This window comes from Diabrotica undecimpunctata, chromosome 3, assembly GCF_040954645.1.
Source record: "Diabrotica undecimpunctata isolate CICGRU chromosome 3, icDiaUnde3, whole genome shotgun sequence".
Taxonomy (NCBI): Eukaryota; Metazoa; Arthropoda; class Insecta; order Coleoptera; family Chrysomelidae; genus Diabrotica; species Diabrotica undecimpunctata.
Window position 1 is genome coordinate 166362667 of NC_092805.1, and position 24543 is coordinate 166387209.

At 33.5% G+C, this 24543-nt stretch overlaps 1 protein-coding gene across 1 annotated transcript in view; it reads left to right on the forward strand.

The window, feature by feature from the left end:
- LOC140437760 (uncharacterized) overlaps positions 1-17542 on the forward strand; it is a 79827-nt gene extending 62285 nt beyond the window's left edge. The window contains exon 2 of the mRNA XM_072527469.1: positions 15802-17542. Within this exon, the coding sequence (XP_072383570.1) occupies positions 15802-16229 (428 nt within the window). The 3' untranslated portion in view covers positions 16230-17542. The remainder of the gene's footprint in view (positions 1-15801) is intronic.
- The last annotated feature ends 7001 nt before the right edge of the window (positions 17543-24543 follow it).

Consider the following 24543-nt stretch of genomic DNA (forward strand, 5'->3'; position numbering starts at 1 on the left):
GAAAAGGCAGTAAATCACACTATTAAAGAAGAGGAAAAAATGTGGAAGCTGGACAATATTACTGATAAAATGATCGAGCCAGTTATTATAAATCTTGGTTCTGAAAGTTCATCTTCTGAATCTGATTTGGATTTGTAACAAGTAGCTGTAAGTTTTATATTAATATTTTTATTCATCTATTTAACATACCTTTTACATGGTTTTAAAAACTCTTTTTCTCTTTTGTAATTTTTAAAAATTAAAAAAAATGTGAATTTTTTAAAACCTTTTTTAATGTAGGCCAGTCAGTTCTAATATAGTGTGTGATAAAAGAGGTCACTTTTGTTTACATACACATAACACTTTATAACACTGAAATAATTCATTTATTTTTTACAATTATTCAAAGTAATTTTTCAATTAATCTTGAGCACGCCCATGGAGTGGTCGGAGCTACCAGTTAAAATTATGCTAATTACTCTCTCGTTCATAAAAATAAACTATAGATGGGTATTATCAAGAAGCTGGATAACCTTGACGTTACTTGTTGGAGTGCCGTTGTTTATGTCTACGGACGACAAATTTGGACATGCCAACACTTTTTAAATTCAGGCATCTATGTATATATATTTCTGTTGTCGTCCTTAGGATAGCAATCTTGCTTAGTATGAGAGTTAGTGCGAAGTTAGAGGGCATCCTTTCTAGTCAAAGGTAGCAAGGATATCTATTGGAGTTTCGAGAGTCAAAATACTCAAAACTATGTAACTTTACTAGGCAATCATAGTTGGCTACGATTGTCGCACGAGCCCCTATTTCCGTTGAGATTATCGGTTTACAGTGGGATTGATTCTTGCCAGTAGACCAGATCTTCAGACGGACAATCATAGGTACTATATATAATCTTTTCGATATTGGAAATTGGAATTGTCTGTGAACGACTTACGGACCCTGTAAGGAGGTGACGGGTCTCGTCATGGCCTCCCTGTATCTATATTTTGTTCTGTTAATCTTAAATGTTAATTCTTACTGCCATACTCTGTCGAAGGCCTTGCTTACATCCAGGAAGGCTGCTCCTGTGTAGTAATTGTCGTTAAATCCAGCTGTTATGTACTGTTATTAAATCCTCACTGTTAGAGTACTTGTAGTTCGCTGAAGTGTTGAGCTCTGAAACAAAGTAATGTTTCAGTAATTATTCTTAGTCTGTCTATTTTTGCTTTTTCTGAGTCTCGATTGGATGACTTTCTCTACCATCTTGCTGATTGCTGGAAGTAAGCTAATAGGCCTGTAGTTTTGCAGAAATTTGTTACTTTTTCCAGGCTTTGCAACCACGATTACGTGGCTTTCCTTCCATTGTGCATCGGTTGGAGAAGAGCTTGTATCTTAATATTGCATTTGTTATATTTGCTAAATATACAATTGCTTTTGCTAGAAGATACTTTAAAGCAATGTTTGTAATTTTATCAGGGCCAGGTACTTTTCTTGGTAAGCTTTTTCTGATCAGTTCACTTATTTCTCTAGATTATGTGGGGATGATTATTTCTTCTTGATCTTCGATTATTTGTGTTAGTACTTCTTTGATAAAGTCTATGTCTTTCTTTTTTCAGATAGCTAAGTGTACACTCTCTCTTATAGTCCTCAACACCTCATTTTTTTCTTCTAGGGAGTAAAGCATTTAGTTTTCTCTGTGTAGTGGGAGAATGGATTTCCTGTCACTTCTTATAAGGCATCAGGGCTCCGTGCTTAGTCCTTATTGATTCTCATTAGTTCAGATAACAGGGAAATTACAGTGTAACATTACCTGGTGCTTAATGTGTACTAATAATGTGCTGATAGTAGAAAATATTGAAAGAGAATTAAAGCAAAAACCGGAACAGCGGATACACGCTCTTCAAAAGAAACGTTTAAACCTTAGTACAACAAAAACAAAGTATCTGAAAGACTCTTTTAAAGATGGAGGTACTACAAATAAAATGATAACTTTGTATAGTAATATGATTGTAAAAAATAATAGTTTTAAGTACCTAGGAAAAGTATTTTGCAAAACAATAATTTATGTAAACATTTTTGACACAGAGAAATCAGTCAAGATTTTTAGTAACCATGACAATCCTGTTATTAAGCTAGAAATGAATTATAATACATCCCTCTTCTGGTTTGAACGCAGCTCACGTCTATTGCTATCTTGGGCGTATAGTAGTCTTACCAACAGTCTAAAGATATTGACAGAAGACGAAAATTTATAATAAATGAAATGCATGTCAACGGTTTTTAATTTATATGCAGTTTGTAACAAAATACAAAGGAGTGTGTGTACACTAACCCTATTCTGTATAATGTACCTATAGATTTGAGAGATTAGCGAATTGTGTAAATACGTAACAGCGGTGGATATTTGACTACATTCAGTACTTCATATCTAATTCAAAGTGATAAGGACCGATAGTTGATTAGAAAGGGATTAGCGAGCGGTGAGATGACAGAGGGCGGCGTATTTATCAGCGATAAAACACATTTTCCACGCACCTGTATGTATTTTCCTAATACCCAGACAGGACACAGAGTGTTCTTTTTTCTCGTAGGAAACCTTTTGTTTGTTCGAGGATTATATATCTTCACATCCGACAGCGAGATATACTTTCTGAAATAAAACACCGTTTTTATCTCTACAAGGAGGTTTGTTTTGAATTCAAAGAAGATGTGTTAACATTTTCAAAAAAGAATGTATTCTTTACGATTTTATGTAAATTTCGTGGGAGGTTAGATTGTGTATTTAGGACTATAATTTTACTGTTATACTCTCTCGTAGAAAGAGATCCTGTACTTAACAATTTACAGAAAACTCTTATATCTGTTAGAAATATAAAAATCATAGAAGCAATCGTCTCAATTTAGAATTGCCTTTCCAACTCATTGATGATTGCCAATTAAAACACATTATAAGATCTGAATATCAAAATAAACAATTTCTTCGATTAGTTTAAAATATAATATGTATTCTTCGTTCATAAATTGTTGAGAGCACGAAATATGCCTCAAACTCATAAAACGGTCGTAAATCATAGGCGTTCCTAAGGTGTTTATTCATTAAATAATAATATAATGTTTTAATACTGTTATATATAATATTGATAATATTTTAATACTAATATATTTAGCAAAAAAACAATTAAAACTTTCACGACTAATGTTGGTTATTATATTATATTAATAAAAATAAGAATTTAACCATTAACAATTCTGTAAATAAAAATACCTTATCTCTTTGGATATTTCAATACTAATCTTCGCGTTTAATCACTTTACTAGAAAACCTGGAATTCATATCCGAAGGTACTATTCGTTGCAAGATAATTAAGATGGAATTCCCCAGATTTTTAATAATATAATTATATTCGAAACTTAACTTGAAAGGGTGAAGTTATTACGAACGAAAACAATTTTTTTGTTTAGTACGTTTTTGATCGCATGTAATTTACGGGTCGTCGGTGTTTCCGCGTCTACGGCAGTAATAAGCGTCTCGAATATTTCTTTTGCGAATTATATGCAGTGCGTGAGTGATTTTTTATTCCATATACCTACAAACATATACGTACCTTTCGCTCGTGCTCGTTTTGTTGGATTGTTTGTGATGGCTTCATCATCAAGTTTTACACCGGTACTGTTGCGTACAGTCAGTAAGTCTGTCTATTCACCAAGAGAGAAGACTATTGTCCTGAATGTTCACGATGCTCTGGTTTCTCAGAATCCCACAAACACTGTTCGCAACATAGTCGAAAGTTGTGCCAACATGACTGGCGTAGGAGAGTCAACTTTATATAGGTTCCTATCAGAAAGAAAAAAACACGGTATAGCTAACCCAAACACAAACGAACACTTAAAGAGAGGGAAAAAGCCTATTGAAATTGATGAATTTGCCAAAAATGGTATTCGAAGGAAAATTCATGGAATTTTTTTCAAAAAGGAAATACCAAACCTAAACAAAATTTCACAAGAAGTTAGAAGCGACCCGGATTTGCCTTATATCGGACGAACTAAATTGTGGCAAGATTTAAAAGAATTAAATTTCCGGTGGGAGAAATCAGACCGAAAATCACTTTTATTGACCGGGAGGAGAAGATGATGTTGGAGAAGAAATTATCTAAGATTCATACGAAAATTGCGGGCTGAAGAAAGGCCCATCTTTTACCAGGATGAAACGTGGGTAAACTCTGGGTCATACTCTAAAAAAAATTTGGTCAGATAAAAATATATTAAGCTTCAGGCAAGACTTCATGAAAGGTTGGTCTACTGGTATCTCCCCACCTTCTGGTAAAGGCAGTAGATTAATAATTTCTCACATTGGCAGTGAAAAACGATTTGTTAAGCATGGTTTGTTGGAATTTCATTCCAAAAGCACAAAAGACTATCACGAGGAGATGACAGCTGATGTTTTCGAAGAGTATTTTGAACAAATGATTGAACATATACCACCAAATTCAATTATAGTATTAGATAATGCACCTTATCATTCACGACTAGTAGAAAGACTTCTAACGAATGCGTGGAAGAAACTGGATATTCTTGACTGGCTGCGGAATAAGTATCTGCCTTACGAAGATGGAATGGTAAAAGCAGAACTTTTAAAAATTGCCCGGCAATACAAATCTAAGTTCAAGAAATACGTAGTTGACAAAATGGCGGAAAGGCGAAACATCACAGTCTTTAGACTTCCACCCTACCACTGCGAAATAAATCCAATTGAACTCATTTGGGCACAAATGAAAAGTTATGTGGCTAGAAAAAATATGTCATATAAAATACAAGCTGTACGTGAATTGTTATACGAGTCTTTATAACATATTACAAAACAAAACTGGAAAGATGCAGTAAGACATGTAATAGAAGAAGAACAAAAAATGTGGGATCTTGATAACATAATTATTGTGACCGTAGAGATTATTAACCTAATTATTAACCCTCAAGACGACTCGGATTCCGAAGTTGATTCTATTTATTTTTAATTTGAATAGTTTTCTAATCGTAATTATATAAGGTAAGTAATAGTAGTTGTAATCGTAAGGTATTAAAGGGGAATGGCGCAAAATGTCGCCTGTCAAAATGTTCAATGTGTTTTAAATGTATCCATTTTTTTTCAAATCCTGAGAAAACTAAAAAGCATTTTTGAAAAATTTAAAGGCAGAATGAAATATTTTTTAGAATAAATAAAAAGTTTCTTTTGCATGCAATATTTTCAATTAAAAATTATACTATATTTTCTCTTTTATTTTCACCCCTGTTACATAACATATTAAAATAAACATTGTAGAAGTTTTCAGGGACTTTCTGCCCTGAGTAATAATGTAATCTTTTATTCTGCGTTTAAATTTTTTAAAAATATTTATTAGTTTTCTCCGGATTCGAAAATAATGGATACACATTTAAAACACATTGGAAATTTTGCCAGGCGACATTTGGCGCCTTTTTTCTTAATTAAATAAATGTATCTTTTACAAATGGCAAAAAACTTTTTATTTTTGAATAAAATAAATAAGTTTTATTAAAAAATACAATTTACATAAGTACAATTTAAAAAATATATTTATTTAGTTCAAATAAATGTTTTAATCATATACTCTACGACACTGGTCGTTCATGTCTAACCATTCAAATACCCCCGTAATAGGATTATAAGGTATTGTATTCCTTCAGATATAAGGTGGGTTAGTCGAAAACGTCTTAAACCGTCAGTTTTAGGTTGGTTTTTACTATTATATCGTATTACCTATTCTCTCTGTATTTCAGTTTTCTAATTAGGGTTAAACTTGTAGTGAGCTATCAACAAATTGTGAACCAACTGTAGGTATGAATATGCAGAATAATCGTTATCGTTACTTTCTGTGCCTTAATATTTATGCGGGGTTGGTTTCTGTAATTACATTTCTTTAAATGTTTCTATCTTGGGCCATAATAGTAGTAATTGCCTTCACCCATGTCTTATCTACAGTCTCCCACATCTTATTTGTCATTATTCTTCTTATGGTGCCTATCCGTTACGGATGTTGGCGATCAGCATACCTATCCTAACTTTACTTGCAGCAATTCGGAATAGTCCGGTTGTAGACGTATTGGACCACTTCCTTAGGTTTTGAAGCCAATATATTCTTCTCCCTGGTCGTCTCTTTCCAAATACCTTGCCCTGAAGACTGAGCTGCAATTAGCCATATCTGTGTTCATTTCTTATAACATGGCTAATATATTCTAATTTGCGCTTTTTGATTGTGTTAGTGATCTCCCATTTCTTGCTCCTTCTACTTAGGACCCCAATATTGCCTCAATGCGCCTGTAACACCATATCTCACAGACCTCGAGCTTTCCTAAAGAAGCTTCAGAGAGCGCCCATGCCTCTACTCCGTATAATAATGTAGAAAATACATAGCATCTGATGATGGAGATTTTGGTACTAAATGGTAAATCGTGACTTCTGACAAGAGACTTCATCTTTACAAACTCTGATCTTGCTTTCCCTATGCGTTGCTTTATTTCAGTAGAGTGGTCCCATTGACTGTTTATGTTAGTACCAAGATATGTGTAGCTGTCAATTGGCTGTTGATTTACCAAAAGATGTGTATTTAATATTTCGCGCTTACTAACTACCATGTACTTTGTTTTGTTCGTATTGAGGTCCAGCCCATATTCTCGACTTATATCTGATATGCGCGACATTATTGCTTGAAAACCATCTAGGCTATCTGCAAAAACTACTGCGTCGTCAGCAGATCTAATGTTGTTTAGACGCACTCTGTTAACTAAGACGCCTTCCTGTACTTTTCCCAGAGCTTGCTCGAAGATACGCTCCGAGTACATGTTAAATAGCACTGGAGGGAGAATGCACTCTTGTCTCACTCCTCTATCTATGGAGATTATCTCTGTCAACTGGTCATTCACTTTAATGTTGGCAGTTTGGTTGTAATATAAATTATATGTATATGATTCCCAAGTGTCTATTATCATGAGCTTGTCATGTTTTACTCTATCAAATACCTTTTTGTAGTCGATAAAACAAATATATACATCACAGTTGACATCCCTGCACCTTTGGATAAGCACTTGTATAGCGAATAGAGGTTCTTCGGGTGCCTAAGGTATCACAGAATCCAAATTGTGTTCATGGCACCTGTTCGTCACACTTTTATACTTATCCATTTGAACATTTTCATTTCTGTTCTTCCTTTTTTTTTGTTGTTTGTTTTGGCTTTAGGATTAGTCCGTGCAGCCAGAAACCAAGTAAGTATTAAGTCTAGCTTTTTTGTTTTTAATTTTTAGTGTAAGGTTATCTCAGCCTGACCGACGAATTTGTTTTTTCAACGTAATTTTTTTGGGAAGATTAATCATAATCACTTTTATCCAGGTGTCGTTCTAAGCATTTTTTAATTATTCTACTTATTCTACAACTTCATTTTAGACTAAACTTGGAAAACTTCACACTTTTCCAAGTGTGTCTGACTGTTGTGTATACTTGCTAAAATTAAAAAATATATGGTCCCAATCTGCTGTTTCCTTGCGAATATCACAAAGACTGTTTATTTATATTTATATCTATTTGTATAAATGGGCCAGATAGCAGGCATGTCCAAACTTCATGCGAAATATGGTTGTTATGAAACTATGAAACTTCTCGAATACTTAGTGTAATTTGCAAATCATGAGTTTTTCGAATGTCGGATTCTAGCAATGTTTATCTTGTGTACTTTGATAAAATATTTATATTGTTTAGACCATTTTTGATAGTAATTATCCTTGGCTAGATTTACTCTCACATTTTTTTAGTTTCTTGTATTTGAGAGAGCAACGTTTTTATTTTTCCTATGTACGGATAGATATAAGCGGAGTTAATTTGCAAATTTGATTGTAGACTATTTAAAACTGAACCTGTTGGTACTAAACACTATTCAGATTTAGGGGCGCGACAGCGGTAAAAAATCGATGTTGAGCTTCGATGGTAACATCGAACCTGAACATCGATAGTAACGATATATCGAAAAGAAAACATCGATGTTTTTACAAATGTTGAGTAATGTGAAAAGAATAAATTAAATAAGTATTACATAAACATGTTTTAATTGCTGAAAAATGTGGTATAACAATTAAAAATTATCTCTTGATAGATATCTTAAATACAACCAAATTATTAAAAAACCAATAATATATTAAATTATAAGTCCCAATATTGCTTATCAATATCGTGTAAAAATAATAGTTTAGATAGCAGCTTTCCTGTACATAACTAATAGCCCCAGTTTCACCTTTCAAGTTCACAATTGAAGTCAAAATATAAACCCATCATATTGATAATAATGATTACTAAAAATAGAGTAGACTAAACAGTGAGATGTGGGATTTACTGGGTAACTTCAATCAGCGCAGCGTGTCGTTATATAAATTATTACCAGCCTATAAAAGTAGTAATCTGTACTTAAGTTATGTTCGATGTTTTCATTTAACATCGATGTTACCATCGATGTTAACGAATACCTAAATATCGATGGCAATACATCGACAATCGAGCGTTCAACATCGATGTTTTTCAATCATCGATGAACATGGCACATCCCTAATTCAGATATACGATACCGTTATCTTTTCTGATTGCTACTGATCAATTTATGTAAAAGAAGTATGGTATTTGCTACCTCTCAAACTTATATAAGTTTATCATTCTATTTCGTGGTCTAGACAAGTCTATCCTCTCATAAGCTACTTTCATGTCAAGAAATAATGAAAATTGGTAGTCATTTCGAGAAATACACAGCTGTATATCTGTAACCAGTTGACCACTAGCATCATTAGTCCCATAGTTAACTTTAAAACCTGACTTTGACGAAAATTATTGGTGTTATTGAACCACCATCTAATTTGTTTTTGACAATAATTTCAAACATTTTTAATATACACAGTAATAAAAAAATGGGTCTGTATGATTTGCTTTCAACTGAGTTTTTATCGGGTTTCAAAACAGGCAAATACTTTTTTCCACTGTTTACTACTTTCACCGCATATTCAAATATCGTTCATTATTTGGGTTAAAAATATTAATATTAATAAATGATAAAGCCAATAACGATTTTCATCATATTCAGGAGAGGTATTTTTTCTATTATCTAATGCAAAGTCAATTTATTTTAAATCTATAGGCTCTAAAAATATACGATGATTTTTCTTGTTTTGTTCTCGCTTGAAATGATCTTGATAGTTGAGAGTTACAAGGTTTTTTTTGCTTGGGTCCAGAGTTCTCTAGCCATTTTTGTTTAAATTAGCTAAATACGCCAGTTATATTTATCTTTTTCTTTGAGATACTTCTTAACTCTCGTTTTAACTTCTTTGTACATTCAGTAATTTCCAGAGTGTTATTTGGTTTATAAATGTCCAGTTTATGTTTTCGTTTATAGAAAGAAATTTTCCTTCATTCCTTTTTTTTTGTCGGTTACCATTCAGCAGTTTATTCTACAATAACACACCTAAAGCGGCAGGTTACGATAATAGACAAGCAGAACTACTCAAACTAATGGACAACGAATCAATAGCAATAATCACAAAGATAATCAACAACATATACAACTTAAGAGAAATACCAACATAATGATTGGAGTCGTGAGTTCATTGCACCAACAAAAACAAAAAAAAAACAGGAGCCAAGAAATGCGAAAAATATCGTACGAAAAGCCTCATGAGCCATCTAAAACTGTTCCTAAGGATACCCATAAGATAATTTAAAAGCTTTGTGAAAATCAAATTTCCCCTAACCAGTTCTTCTTCATGTACCACCATGTCCTTTCAGAACGTTGGTTACAATCATAGCTATCTTAATTTTATTTACTGCCACTCTAAATAAATAGTACATATGCTTGTATCAATACCATACCAATCTTTTAAGTTATTCAACTATGAAGTCTTTTTTTGTCCAACCAGTTAGGGTTCATAAATACTGTTGGTACGAGAGATGTACGAGCGACTTCTACCCATGTCTGGTTAATTACAAGAAATCGTTTGATCGAGTACAGCACGCCAAGATGATGCAAAGACTAAAAGCAGCAGGAATTGGCAACAAGGATCTGCAAATAATTGGTAACTTCTATTGGAATCAAACCACAAATCTCAGAATTTAAGGTGAACACATCGAACAGGTGCATAATAATTATGCGTGTAGTGAGGCAAGGCTGTATTTTGTCTCCTCTAATCTTCATTCGACAATATGGACCAATTATAAACGTAAAGAAGACAAAGCTCATGACAATTAGCAAGAAAAAGGTAACAATATGGTCAACTCTATCAACCAAACCCCAGCAGAAAGAGTGACGCACTATAACTACCTCGTCACCATAATTGGACCAACAACGTTCAAAGTTGTCATGATGATCGGCAAGATTGGTCGCAGATAGATAAATTAAGAAGACCATTCAGATTTACAGAATTTACTTCCAGTTTCATTACAACTTTTCTGTTACAAAACACAGCACTTGCCGAATTCCGTCACACTTTAGCTCTTGCCACGATACTGATTGACGATTTTAACGGCGTTAGATAAAGATCTACGATGTTCACGAGGAGTCTAGAAACCTGTCGAACCGAGAGACTTCGATAGGGTTCCACAACGACGAGACAAACCCTTGCCCTTTGCCCTTGCCGTTGATGTTTTCTCCGGCTGTCGTAACAATATTTCTTTATGTCTTGACATGAAGCCATAACACCACTTGCCTGCTATACGTTTATTTGTGTTGAAATTGTGTTTTAAATTGTTTCTTGTTGCCAATTCAAATGCCATTTTGCGGACGTCTCGTATGCATATCTCGAACATTCGCTCTTAGAAAATCAAAATATGCTTAGCCAATTCTACTTAAACTTCTTCATTAAATACAGTAAACCTGCTCATTTTTTTAGTTGCATTATTTGCCCATTTATTTTTCTCTTCGAGATGTCTTTTTAGTGTAGCTTTAGGTACTTTAAGCAACCTTACACATTCATTAAGCCCATAAGAACCATTACGAAAAGCGGAAATAGCACTGCTTAAATTGGAGGTTAGGTCACGAAAATAATCCCTAAACTATGGCCTCTTTAATGAATCTTGAAAAATAAAGATATTATAAATGGTGTGATTACTTACTTGAAGGGTAATTAGTAGTATCTTTGTATCGGAAGTTAAATAATCGCGAAAACACTAATATCTTCTCAACCGTTGTTTACAGCTACACACGTGTTAAAATTTTAACAGGTTTCGAGATGTAGTTCTAGTTGGTATTAAGGGATAGCACCAATTGTTGTCGGTTCGCTCAAATCTGCAAAGGACCAATTTACGAGCCGGTCCAATATAGGCGACCCTACTCAATGAGCAGATACTGAGTAGATGGAAAGAATCTTCTTCTTCGAGTGCCGAATTGTCCAAATAAGTGTTTCAGAATTGTCCGACAGTGGCGATGATCATGACGAAGGCTTCTCCATAATCTGCCACGGTATAATTATCCTGCATTTGCTATTTGAGAGCGACACACATACACTTTATATAGGGAATAAATGGTGATCCATTTAAGATAGTTGAAAAATGTTTAATTATCTTGTTTTGTTGTTGTTAATCATTAATTTTATTTTATTGACAAAATGTTTCACTAAATTAGATGGCACCAAAAAAATCGCATCAAAAAAACTGCGTTGCAAACTGCAATTTTAGCGTTTATCAAGATACAGAGTGTCAAGTAGGAGAGTGTTACATAATAAAATTGGTCATATCTCATAAAACACTCGGTGTAGAGTAGCATAATCTTATATTAAGAAAATTCTCAAGAGCTGTTCTATCGAAATGCGTAATAATATACAGGCCATAACCGAAAGTGATATAATTACATAAATCATAATTGGAACTACCAAAGAATCACTTTCTTTCAGTTTATTGCTATGTTTTAAGTCACACAACACACTATTTTTTCTTCTATTTCGTCCTACCTGTCGAACTCAATTACACGCTTCTTTATCTTATTTGGTTTCAGTACAGATCCTATCTTGTGTCTAAAACTACTGCTTTTCAAAATCACGATCCATCTACATCCTGTTGAGTAATAATTCAACCTTTTTCTTTACTGTCACTGTAAATATTTTGCTCAATACCATTGCAAAACACCCCATACCAAGCAAATCTGTAACAAATCAGAAAATATTGACAAACACTGAACATGTGTCCTCCATTTCCGAAATGCTGGTAACACAAAAAATGGTTCATATTGGGTTAGGTAGACAATAACCATGGTCTGTGGGTGGTTCTTATGTATTCATCATCCATTCGCTACTATCAGAGCATGCCTGTCAACACAGATGTTAACATGGGTCCGCACAAATGAATGAATCGGCTTTTAGTCACGACTCGTGACAACTCGAGTCAAAGATGAAAGATATTTTGTCACAACAAATCTGGGAGCTGTACGGATATTAATTTTCAATAGAATGCTTGACAGATCTGAAATTAATGTGGTAGTACGAGCACAGGGGCGGAATACAGTACAGAAATATTTCAGAAGGAACCGAAATAATACATTTATTTTAAAGTATATTGTCAAAAGGTAATCCACAAATATACTAAAATTGTAAACTAATCAGAAAAACAATAAAACATCAAACTAAGGAACAACATTGTTTTTAACTATTTTCTTAAATTGTATGATTGTGAATTAAGAAACTACTTTTAGCTTTTTAGCATCTAGCATTCTGTATATTTATACTCAATGGTTTTACGTAAATACGTTTTTTTATTTGCAGTCATAAACAGCTAATTTAGGAAGGGTATTGGATATTGTGCCGCAATCAATTACTGCAAATAAGGAACTGAACACGGCATTTATCTAATAAATCTTTATTTTTAGTTCATTACAAACATCAAGAATGCTGTGTCGTACCTATATGAAAATACAAGAAAAAGTAAGAGTCAAAAAACGTACATGTTTTCTGCAGAGATTTCAGCGTCTTTTTTAATTATCAACAATTTAGTGTAAACAATGCCATTTTTTTAATTTTTTGCTTACCATTAAAGAGCTTAATATTTGAAGTAAAATTACAAAACGTTATTTTTTAAAGCGATTTCTAAAGTTGTAAAATTAATTTGTCTCTTCGAAAACTGCAAAATAACGCAAAATCGTTAAGTGTTTATAACTATTGTAAAAAATCAACCTAGATATTTGTTATTGCTACCAAAATAAGTCTTTTTTTGATAATTTTTGTGAAAAGTATGTGGGAAATCAAACTTATAGGACGGTAGTTTTTTAAATCTGTTATGTCTCCTTGCTTGTGTAATAAAGTAATGACTGCATTATTTCATTGAGAAGGAGATTTTCCTTGGTAGATGCATTCGGTGAAAAGCTTGGCCAAAGCCTGGATAATTTTATTTCCACCTAGTTTGAGCGCTTCGATCACTACTCCGTCATCACCAGGGAATTTTTATTTTTCATTTCTAAAAGTGCCGTTTTAATTTCGTATGAAGTTATTTCTGGCATTAATTCTGATCCCTGGTTTGTGATTTTGGGCAGTGGATGATCTTGCCTTTCGTCAGTGCTCTCATACAGTTCGCGACAAAAGGATTCGTCAACCTCAAGGATTTTGGTAGTAATGTTTCCATTTTTATTTTGTACATATTTTTGTTTCTCTTTTATTCTTTTCTCTTACGTCTTTTCGAATTGACCAGTAGATATCTTTATTTAAATTTCTTCATTGTTGTGTAGTTGGAGCCGTATTTTTCCGTCAGCTCTCTTCTTTTACCTATTAGCTCTTTGGTATTTTGGATTAGTTTTTCTTTATGGGTGAGAACGGTCGGGCAGCATTTCCTTTGCGTTTCTTTTAGAGCCTTCATTATGCCATCATTTGCTTGAGCTACATCTTCTATTTCGTCTTGCAATTCTTGTATATGTCTGGTTAGTGTATCTTCATACATGTCGTTGTTTTCTCACCATCAACTCTACCATTTGAAGTGTCTTCTTCACATCTAAAATGAAATACGTGTCCTGATTTAAGAGTAATTTGGGCTTTTCGTCTTCGTCTTATTTCACTGAAGCCGATGATCTCCCATTTTATGTGTTTCAGCTGTTCCACCAGTTCCATCTTTTTCTGGTCTGATATAAGAGTTCTAACATTGTATGAAGTAATGCATTTGTCGCTCTTTGTAGTAGCCTGATTTTTTCCGGGGATTCTTAACACCCTATGCCCAAACTTGTTCCAACCGCTACCTTGGTTGGAGGTGTTGGAGCCGCCGGAGACTGAGGGCCGTTCAGTCTTTCATGGAAAATAACTTTTGGGGTTTTAAGCCATTAAAACGCCACGCTTGGCTAGTGCGTGTTGGCGAGTTGGTTTGGAAGTGGGGGGAGGAAAGGGTGGAGATGGGAATGCTTTGGGTTTGGACATAGTTTCCCCGGGGATGGGAGGCTAGGGAAATCCATGAGCTCGCGTGGGCAGGTGTGCTATTCCTGAAGTACATCTATCATCTGCCGGGGTCGCAGAGAAGTATCCACCCGCTACCATATCCACCCACTTCCCTAATATAGGCTAATAACTAAAAGAAATTCAGATACCTGGATTTGTCATAGTCCCGAGAGAAATCTTTATTTCGTGGAGCTACCTAAGGAGTATATTACACCTGATAGTTAAAAAAATGCTGCCATTGAAAGTAAATCTGCAAAATTAGGAAAGTGCATTACATTTGTTTGAAGACCTGAACAAAAGCAGGAGCTTATTATTAAACTTAAAACGCTATCATTCTAATGCAGTGATCAGACCGTCAGTTCTATATGCCTCCGAATGTTTTATATGCTAAAGAAAGAGCCATTACCAAATAAAGAAATTACTTACTTGAAATAAAAGATGGGAGAATTTTGAGAAAAATCTTAGTACTAATAAAAGAAGAAGGAAAATTCCGCTAAACACACAACCATATGGAAGACATTGTTGTAAACATTAGAAAACGGATAATGATGATTTATGATCGCCTTTACCGTATGAATCCTCAAAGACTTACCCATTGGATTATCATCCTAGTCAAAATGGACAAGCCAGGTTAAAAAATATTTGCAATAAGCAGAAATTCCAGCTGGTGACTTCCAAGATCGTCAAGGCCTCAGAGATAAGATGAAATCTACTAAGAACCTTATCCCTCTCACTATCCCAGTTCGTCGCTCCTCTAACAAGTGGTCTCGGGAAAGGAAAGAGAAACATTACATTACAATTAAAACCTACAGGCAGAGAAAGAATGAGAAAGACGAAAAAATCTTTCGTCTTTCAAATGAAAATAGCCAAAAAAGACGATAAAATTTATCAATCCTTTCGTTACCAAATTTCAAAAAAAAATACTGTTTCATTAAACCAATATTTATGCCAAAATTTATAAATAAACAAAGTTCATATTTATATTATAAAATACGTTTAATTCCAATAAAATTAATAATGTAATTACTCGCAATCGTTACCAGTATGTACATATTTGTTTGTTAATATATTTGTTTTACTTGCAACATTTAGACATTTGCGATTCATACAAATTCTATTATAACGTGAAAGACAATAGAGAGTGCAAGCATAAACAAACATTAATGAAGTGAATTGAGATATACTTCTATGAATTTGTTCAGAACTCAATGCAGTGACGACATTCTGCACACATATCAATCAAAACTTGTGACACTTCTATGAAAAAATATATTTATGTGTAAAATATGTAGAGATTTTAAAATGCATTTCGTCAACAATCCAATTTACTATATCATATTATTTTAGGCCCTTGCAATTTTTCCATACTGATTATTCCCATTTCTATTGTTCCAGGTAAAACGAGGACGAAAGACAAATACCGCGTGGTCTACACAGACCACCAACGAATAGAACTTGAAAAAGAATTCACCTTTAACAACAAATACATTACCATTAGAAGAAAATCGGAGCTGGCATCCAACCTCGGTCTGTCGGAGAGACAGATCAAGATCTGGTTCCAAAATCGAAGAGCGAAAGAGCGGAAGCAGAACAAGAAGCGAGCAGAAGAAAAGGGCCACCACGTCGACATCGTCGCAAACGGTGCTTACCACCAGCAGAATATTCTAAACCAACACCCGCAAATGCAGCATCTAGATATGCATAACCCGCAACAAACAGTTTTACCTAACATTGTACCTCCCTCTTCTGTTGTGATGCAGCGTTTCATAGACAATAATCATGTGATGAAACTCGAAAACACTGAGAGTGATCCTTTGGGATAAGTAGTGATTGATAGTGATACCAATTTATAAAGATCTACTTTATGTATGTGTTTAAGTTCAAATTTACTGATCCTAAATTTTGGTTGTTGAGGGGCTATCTTGAATTGAACTTTTTTGATAAATAATACTTCTGAAAAATTACTGATTCGATCTGTACAGTACAGTAAATCGTTAAAAAAAAATTTTATTTGCTTTGATTATGAATTTTGCGTTTTTTACTATTAGAGACGTAGATTTAAATTCTTTTTAAAATTGTAAGTTTGAAGTATCAAAAATTCAAGACATGTTTATTTTTATAAATTATGTATTTCCGAAGAAATCTAGAAATGTGTAGGCGAAAGATTATTTGTCATAACTAAAAAATAGTCCTTGTAGTCTAACTTACATTCTAATGAACAATTAGTATCCCCAGTGTACACAAACCAAAAATATAAAAAGATGCTTCATCAGCACTTTGTTTACCTGTATCCTTACGCGAAGGCAATTTTCCCAATTACATTTTCCCATAAATTTCTATCTTACTAATATCAAGTCATACTAATATCAATCCCCTTCGCAGCTATGCTTGAGCGTCTACTTTCAAGTCTTCTTTGGTATTTCTCTCCTATTTCTTCCAAAAACTTATAACTCAACTGTTCTTCTTATCAGATAGTTATTATTTTAACGTTGAACATGTCTCCACTTCTTCTTTAAGTGCCATCTCCCAATTCTTCCTTTACCATTGCCATTCCTAATTACTTATTTCTCCTCTTATCTTTCCCTGACCCAGATATTGTAAATTTTTTATTTTCATTGTGTTTATTGTTTCGTATTCTTTGCCAATTTCTCGCAATACTTCCGTGTCCACGATATTCTAGGCATTCTTCTCTAACACATTTGGTGTTCTTGCTTCAGTATCCATTTTTCAAATCCAAATTATAGTATCTGAAAACACGCAATATCTCAGAGCTATTACTCTCAGTTCCATAGACTCCCCTAGACTTCCCCTAGTATACTTATTCTCAATTTTATCAATTATGTTTTGCCAATACACTTATTCATCTAAGTGTTCTCTTTTCCGCCACATGAATTCCCTATTCCTCTCTCTTTTTACTCTCAAAAATTTAATTCTCTACATCATATCTAGTCTTATGGCAGCTTTATACAATTTTCCTTTCAGTTTCTCTTTCACAGAACTACAACACTGGACTTCTTCGTCCTGGACCTCTTTTCCCATGCACTTTACCTTGAAGTATGGTCCGAAGTAGGTTGTATCGTTGTTCATTGCGCATTATATGGCCCAGGTATTCTAGTTTGCGACGTTTTATGGTTATGACTAGTTGGCGCTCTTTACCCATTCTATGTAGTACTTCTTCGTTGGTAACTCTGTCTATCCAAGAAATCCTCAACATGCGTCTATAGCATCACATCTCATTTTGATGAAAACTGATCTTGCCTTCTCGATCCTTATCTTAATTTCCGTCGATTGGTCCCACTGTTCATTTAAGTTTGCACCCAGATAACAAAAGTTGGTGATTTGTGTTATAGGTTGTTGGTTAACTAGTAATTGACCAGGTGGTATCCTATTTTTGCTTATAACTATGTATTTGGTTTTTTTGATGTTAAAATCAAGCCCAAACCTGCTACTTACTTCTGCCACTCTGGAGACAAGTGTCTGCAGACCTTTAAGACTGTCTGCAAAAATTACAGTATCACAGCGTATCTTATGTTGTTCAATCGTTCTCCGTTTATAAGTATTGTCTCCACGTGTGTACTGGAGACAAGTGTCTGCAGACCTTTAAGACTGTCTGCAAAAATTACAGTATCATCAGCGTATCTTATGTTGTTCAATCATTCTCCGTTTATAAGTATTCCCTCGTCTATGTCCGTTAGCGCTAGGTTCATAATGTCGATTCATAATGAATAACTTCAATATCTACTAACACTATATTGTAGACATTCATTAAGCAGCAGAGAATGTTACAATAATAATTTCCCCATTATCATCATTATCATTCTTATCTCTATTATCGTCATCATCGATTCTCATGACGTCGTCTGTTCATCGTGTAGGGTCCACCAATTTTTTGGGTCCACTACCCGTCACTCATTCGTGACCTGCCCAGTTCCACTTCGACCATGCTATGTGCTCTACGACATCTGTGACACCTACTCTGCGTTTGGTTGCTGTGGCTTGGGTTAAGGAAAATGTTTTGGCGCCGTAAGTCATGACTTGAGGCACACATTGGTCGAACGTCTTGTTTTTCAAATAATTTGGCAGGTTGCTCTTGATGTCTGAGCTCCACATGCGGCCCATGCTAAAGCGATTCTTCTTTGCAGTTCTGCAGTTTGGTTGTTCCTGGTAATTTCGATTTCATGACCTACGTATTGATAATTCAGAACCATTCTTATTGCAGTCGACTTTTGGATTTTCGCTTGGCACCAGTATTTGTCAGTCATTGTATCTTCTGGCTTCTCTCTGTCCAGGTAGTTGTAGACTTTTTTTTAATCGTGCGGTATCTCTCTTACCCAAGGTCTATTTCTATAGACGCTTTTACCATTATTTGGTCGCAATTTGTTGAAAACTGGTTCCAGACTGTAACATCTTACAAGATTTGTCACTTGTCACTTTGTCAGTGATCATAAGTTTTCGTATCATATGATGAACAAATGAAAATAAATGATGATTCTTGATGCAATCCAACTTTGGATTGAAATTTATCAGTCTCTTCCACACCTATTCGACCACTAGTTGTTACTTCATCGTACATATCTCCCATAATCCTCACATTCTAACCTTTTTTATGGAGCGCCCATCATAGAACCCCTCGAAGAACTCATTATATGCTTTCTTAAGGTCAATGAATAGTAAGAGCGTTATAGAACATCGAGAATACCAAGCCATACCAACATTAATCTCTGGATTTACTGTCTACCAGTTATTTTTGCGTTATCCTTCTTCCAGGAACTAATTATCTCAATCTATTGTGTTATTTTAACAGCGACAATTGTCATATTGACAATTTCACTAATTAATCTATATTTATTCATTCTGTAGCATGCATTCGATGTTCTTCTACCTATTAATCTGTTAACTGGATGCAATATTATTCCTTTGGATTATGAAAGTCGTATATCCATCCAAAGTCATGATTTATTATTAAGCCCATCTTTTGATTAACATTTTAGATCTTTCGATTTTGTTCTTTGAAGTTTTCAACCTTTTTCTTCATTGACACTTTCGCCCCCTTTTTTTTTCTTTAACAGTTGGATTCCACTCCAATTCCTTCCTTCAAATCTTTACAAAACAAATGATGTTTTTTTTATAATACTAATGAAAATTATGAATCAATCAACGTATTTTTAGGATGTATGTACAGATGGCCCAATTTCACTTAATAGCCTTAATATGCGTAAATCAAGAAGAGAGAACATGGCAACAAAGATAAAAGGTCTTAAAGCATCTTAAGGAGACAAAATGGATTTGGGCAGGCTGTTCGACACAACAAAAAAGCATAAAAGAGAAATATCCACAACAAATCAAAAAAACTTAAAATGAGAATACGCATTTTATAAAAACACAGATCGCTTCTGTAATAAAAAATGCAGAATTGTTTTATTGTGAAACACAATACCTATTTGTGATAGGTAAAGAATTACCTACCCTTGTATATAATTTAAGGCTTTATTAATATTTTGTGATTTACAGTTTTATTGTACATAATATGTTAAGTGTATATGAGAATTTAGTAGTAATAAGTTTTGAAATCAACTTTTTTTCTCTGCTGAATAGATGATTTAGTCACTATTCTACAGATAACTATTTCATGGCAAGATAGATTTTTTATTCGATTCAAAAAATCTTAATATTAAAAAGACAAGACAAGACTTTGGGACCTTATTTGATTGCTCGGTTTGCTTGTAATAGTTTTGTTTCGTTTGTCAATTTAATAGTAATATTTGGTATTTCTGTACATAGTTTTGATTGCTCTAATCTGTACAATCTGAACAACTGGAATGATGAGAACTCCTTCTCCTAATGTGTCCTGCGCTAAATCGTGATTCAGCCATACTTTTACTATTTTTTATGGATTGTCCAAACATGATAATTTCTCAAAACGCTTTTCTGGTCTTCAGGCTCTTTTTCTGTTCTTTAAGAATGTTCACTAAACTGAAGCGCCGAGAGGTGCGCAGATGATAGAAAAGGAACTACAAGTAAAAGATGCACGTGTTTAGCAAATTCATAGTTGACAAGTCTTGTCCGACAGTTGCTATAATTAAACACATCAAAACCCAGTTGCGACCATACATAACATTCGACTAACCTCAATTTAATAGCCCAACTTTTTATCATCAATAGCAAAAATATCTTGAAAGATTTTCTTACAGACCTGGAAAAATGTTCCATTGCCATTGGAAGTAAATAACATATTGGTGCTTAACGTCAGCCATCTTGCTCATGCTCATACAAACCATCTCCTTAAAGAATTCTATTAGAAAACCATCTTGTGTTTTAGCATCTTCTTGGTAGAACTTTTCACAAAGTCTTTCACAAACATCTTACCTTTCAACATTTCAACTTGCATTTGCAAGCGACCTGCAAAAAATATACAAAATTATTATAATCATTAGGTTTGTATTTCAAATCAGTTAGTTGAGACTTTTTTGGAGCTACTTCAGTAAGTCTGTATGTTTTGTATGACACTCCAACTGGTTTTAAGCGTTTTTCTGCTCACTGCCAAATGAACCACTGCCTTAGATCTTTTTTTCTTTTCTTTAGACTTTTCTAAAAAACATGGTTCCGTACATACAGCCACCGACATCTATGAGAAGCTCCTGAAGCTCTAGTTTTAATCCCGTCACTTAGAACCTTTCTTAGGACGACAAGCGTGGACCTTGAAACATTTTTACGTCAATGACCAATTTTTGAAAAAAATGGCTCTTCAATTTTCACTCTTCAATATATTTGTTAAGTTGCAAGATAGATTTGTTGTATGCTTATTTCTTGGACTTCCAACCGGGTATGTTTAAGGTCAGAGTCTTTTTTTGTCTTTATTCGTATCAACAGTTATATGATTCATTATCAATAATTATAAGAAAAATCTTCTTAGCTCATGGATAATTAGGTAAAAATAGTTTTATATTTTTAATACCAACAACAAACAACATACCAGTGCTAGTATAAGTTTTGTTTTTTTTTTTGAGATATTATTTTTAAATTTATTTATTTGTTTACTATGTATCTTGAGATTGTCATGGGGATCAGTTAAATTTGAACAATATTCAAGAAGATATTTGAATGATTTTCGCTTTTTGAGATTTGTAACAGTAGTCAATTTTGGTTATAAATGGACTATTATTATAAAAGAAAACCACGATTTTGGACATAACGCTAATCTTTTGTGATGATGAGTAATTATATAAAAAATGCTATTTCCTGCATGTATGTAAACGAATTTATAGGTGTAGGGGGTATTTCGAAAAACACGTTAAAATTGTTAGATATTAAATATTTTTTAATTCAATATATAAAACTTTAATCATTTCGTAAAAATGTACAATTTTTATCTGACAATATTAAAATCTGACTTTTCTTTCCCGCTACCAACCTTCTTTTATACTAATCATCAACTGGACATTTGATATGTTTATTGCAATCTTTCTTTCGGGCTTCTTGCAGTTGTCGAACAATTTCATAGAATTTACAGTTAGTGGACCATCCGATATGAAATCGAGGTCATTCTGACCGTCGTCTTCGGATTGTTTTGAGATGTTACCCAAATTATGAATGTTGTTATAATATATCTTGTTCTCTTGGTTCTGCAACACTGTGCAGATCCTTCTTCGCAATAGTCTTTTATTCTGCCCTGTCAACATGACTTTTAGATCATCCTCTACATCATCCATCTGTCATTTATGTAAACTTTCCCTAATTTTTCTTTCTTTGGTCTTTCATATATCCCAAACTCTCTAAACAGTGAAGTCTTAACTATCATTTGCTGTCCACGAATTAGAGCTTCATTGGTGTACTGATTATTTGTTGCTATTTAATATAAAATAGTGTATTTTGAGTACAACTCTAATAGAAAAAATTCATATATCCCCAACTCTCTAAACAGTGAAGTCTTAACTATCATTTGCTGTCCACAAATTAGAGCTTCATTGGTGTACTGATTCTTTGTTGCTATTTAATTGCTAGTTGCTAATGTATTTTGAGTACAAATCTAAAAGAAAAAACGCCAATTGTTTGGGAAACAGTGTTTAAGAAAATTCAATGTTTAGGAAAGTAGTTAGCTGTAGTACTAATATGACGTTGTGAAATGTCCTGATGAAAGAGGATTTTTTTCTTCTGCAAACCGGGTCTTTTTTACGATTTTTTTCCTTTGCTGGTCCAAAAGGTTACAACAATATTCAGAATTAATTGTTTTACCAGTTTGCAACTAATCCACAAACATAATTTTTTTCGTTTCCAAAAATCTGATTCTACCACCTTGAGGATTTCTGGACACGTACACGTTTCTGAGCCGAAGAACCAGGTTCACACCACTCTTTTAGCCTCTTGTTTTAATTCAAGATCATGGTGATAGACCCAAGTCTCATCCATAGCGATGAATCAATGCATGCACAAAATCCACTCTAACCTTTCAAAAACCCTTAAAGAAAATCACATTCGAATGTGTTTTTGTTCCATTGTTAGCGAATTGCGGCAATCATTGTGAAGACAGCTTTCCGAAACCCAATACTTCAGTGAAAATATAGCTTACACTGCCCAATGAGATGCTCAGGGCTCCTACTAAATCTCTTCAATCACTTAACGATTTTCCAATACGATATGCTGTATTTTTTCTACGATTTTTGGTGTTGTTGATATTTTTGGACATCCTTGAAGTGGATCGTCTTCAAGGCCCGAATGACACATCTTTAAATCTACCAACCCATCTTTCTACTGTACTAATTAAAAGAGAAGAGTCCTTATATACTTTCAACATTAATTCATAAATTTCCTTTCCTTTCAAAAATAAAAATTTAATCACTGCATGATACTTGATTTTTCCATTGTAAAAATATACTGACATGTCGATACTAAATGGCTTATAAACAAATAATGAAATGCCAGATTGATATAAAACTTTGCACACGTTCACAAGAAGAGTGTACCAACATAATAAAAAAAATAGGCCAGTAACAATGCCCTCTCTTATTAAACCGTAACAGCCTTTATATACTCTTCTATCTACGTTAAATATCTCTTAGTTTTCCGATAATTTGTTTTATAGTCAAAACATTGTCGTTAGTTAATCTGTCTTTTCAAAAACCTGTTATTCTTCTTTTTTATTGGCTTGTGTAATAGTTTTTAATTGATTGTTAATAATACTGTAGTCTATTTTGTAGAGAGACTTCAATAGGCCTCCACAGTTGTCACGATCTCCTTTTTTAAGGAGCGATATATTTTGTATTTCAAAATATGACACAAAAATATTTAATACATATTAAAGTCAAGTTAAAATTTTCAAATTGAAGTTGTTTTCGAAATACTCTCAATAAGTGACTTCTAATGATAACAAATTGTTGTATAAATGTGTTCAAAACAAATATTTGTAATTAATTGTAGACTGCCTGCAAAATAAAATAGACACATCGTTAATGAATATACGAAAAAATCGATTGCAGTCCTAAAGTATACTTTTGCGCAATCAATGCACTTTTAAATTTTTATTTCCTAAAAGTTTTTTAAGCTTCCTTAAAAAGCTTTTCAAAAAATCTTCCTGTTTTTTTGAAATGTTTATAAAATCACATGTTCATTTTAAGATATTTTCACAAACACACTAATCGGCAAATAGTAGTCATATTTAACCTATTAATAATGATTTAACAGAATAAGAAATAAGAAGCCTTCAAATTTAAACCACCTTTAATATTAAACAATATGCAAAATGTATGAAACAACTTCAAAAATAGTTTTTAAATGAATCATTGAAGCATTATAAACACTTTACATTTGATTGGAAATTTAGAAATGTAATGGTAAGGTCACATTAAAAACCTGTAATTATGACGTGTCTATTTCATTTTGAAGGCAGGTGTCTTTATATTCTTCTCATTTCCGACACAAATTAAACATTTGAATATGAGAAAAGTCAAATGGTACAAGAATTAATTCAATTTTGACAGCTAGATTAGGTTTGAAATAGTTGAAGACATATTTTTTTTTATTTCTGTAAAAATCGTATGTCTCCTCTACACTCTCGTCGAGAATAATTGCATCGTTGGGAATAAACCACAGTGTAGTGGTGGGCCTGCAATGATTGTCAATTTTTGATACAAAGTCAAAGGA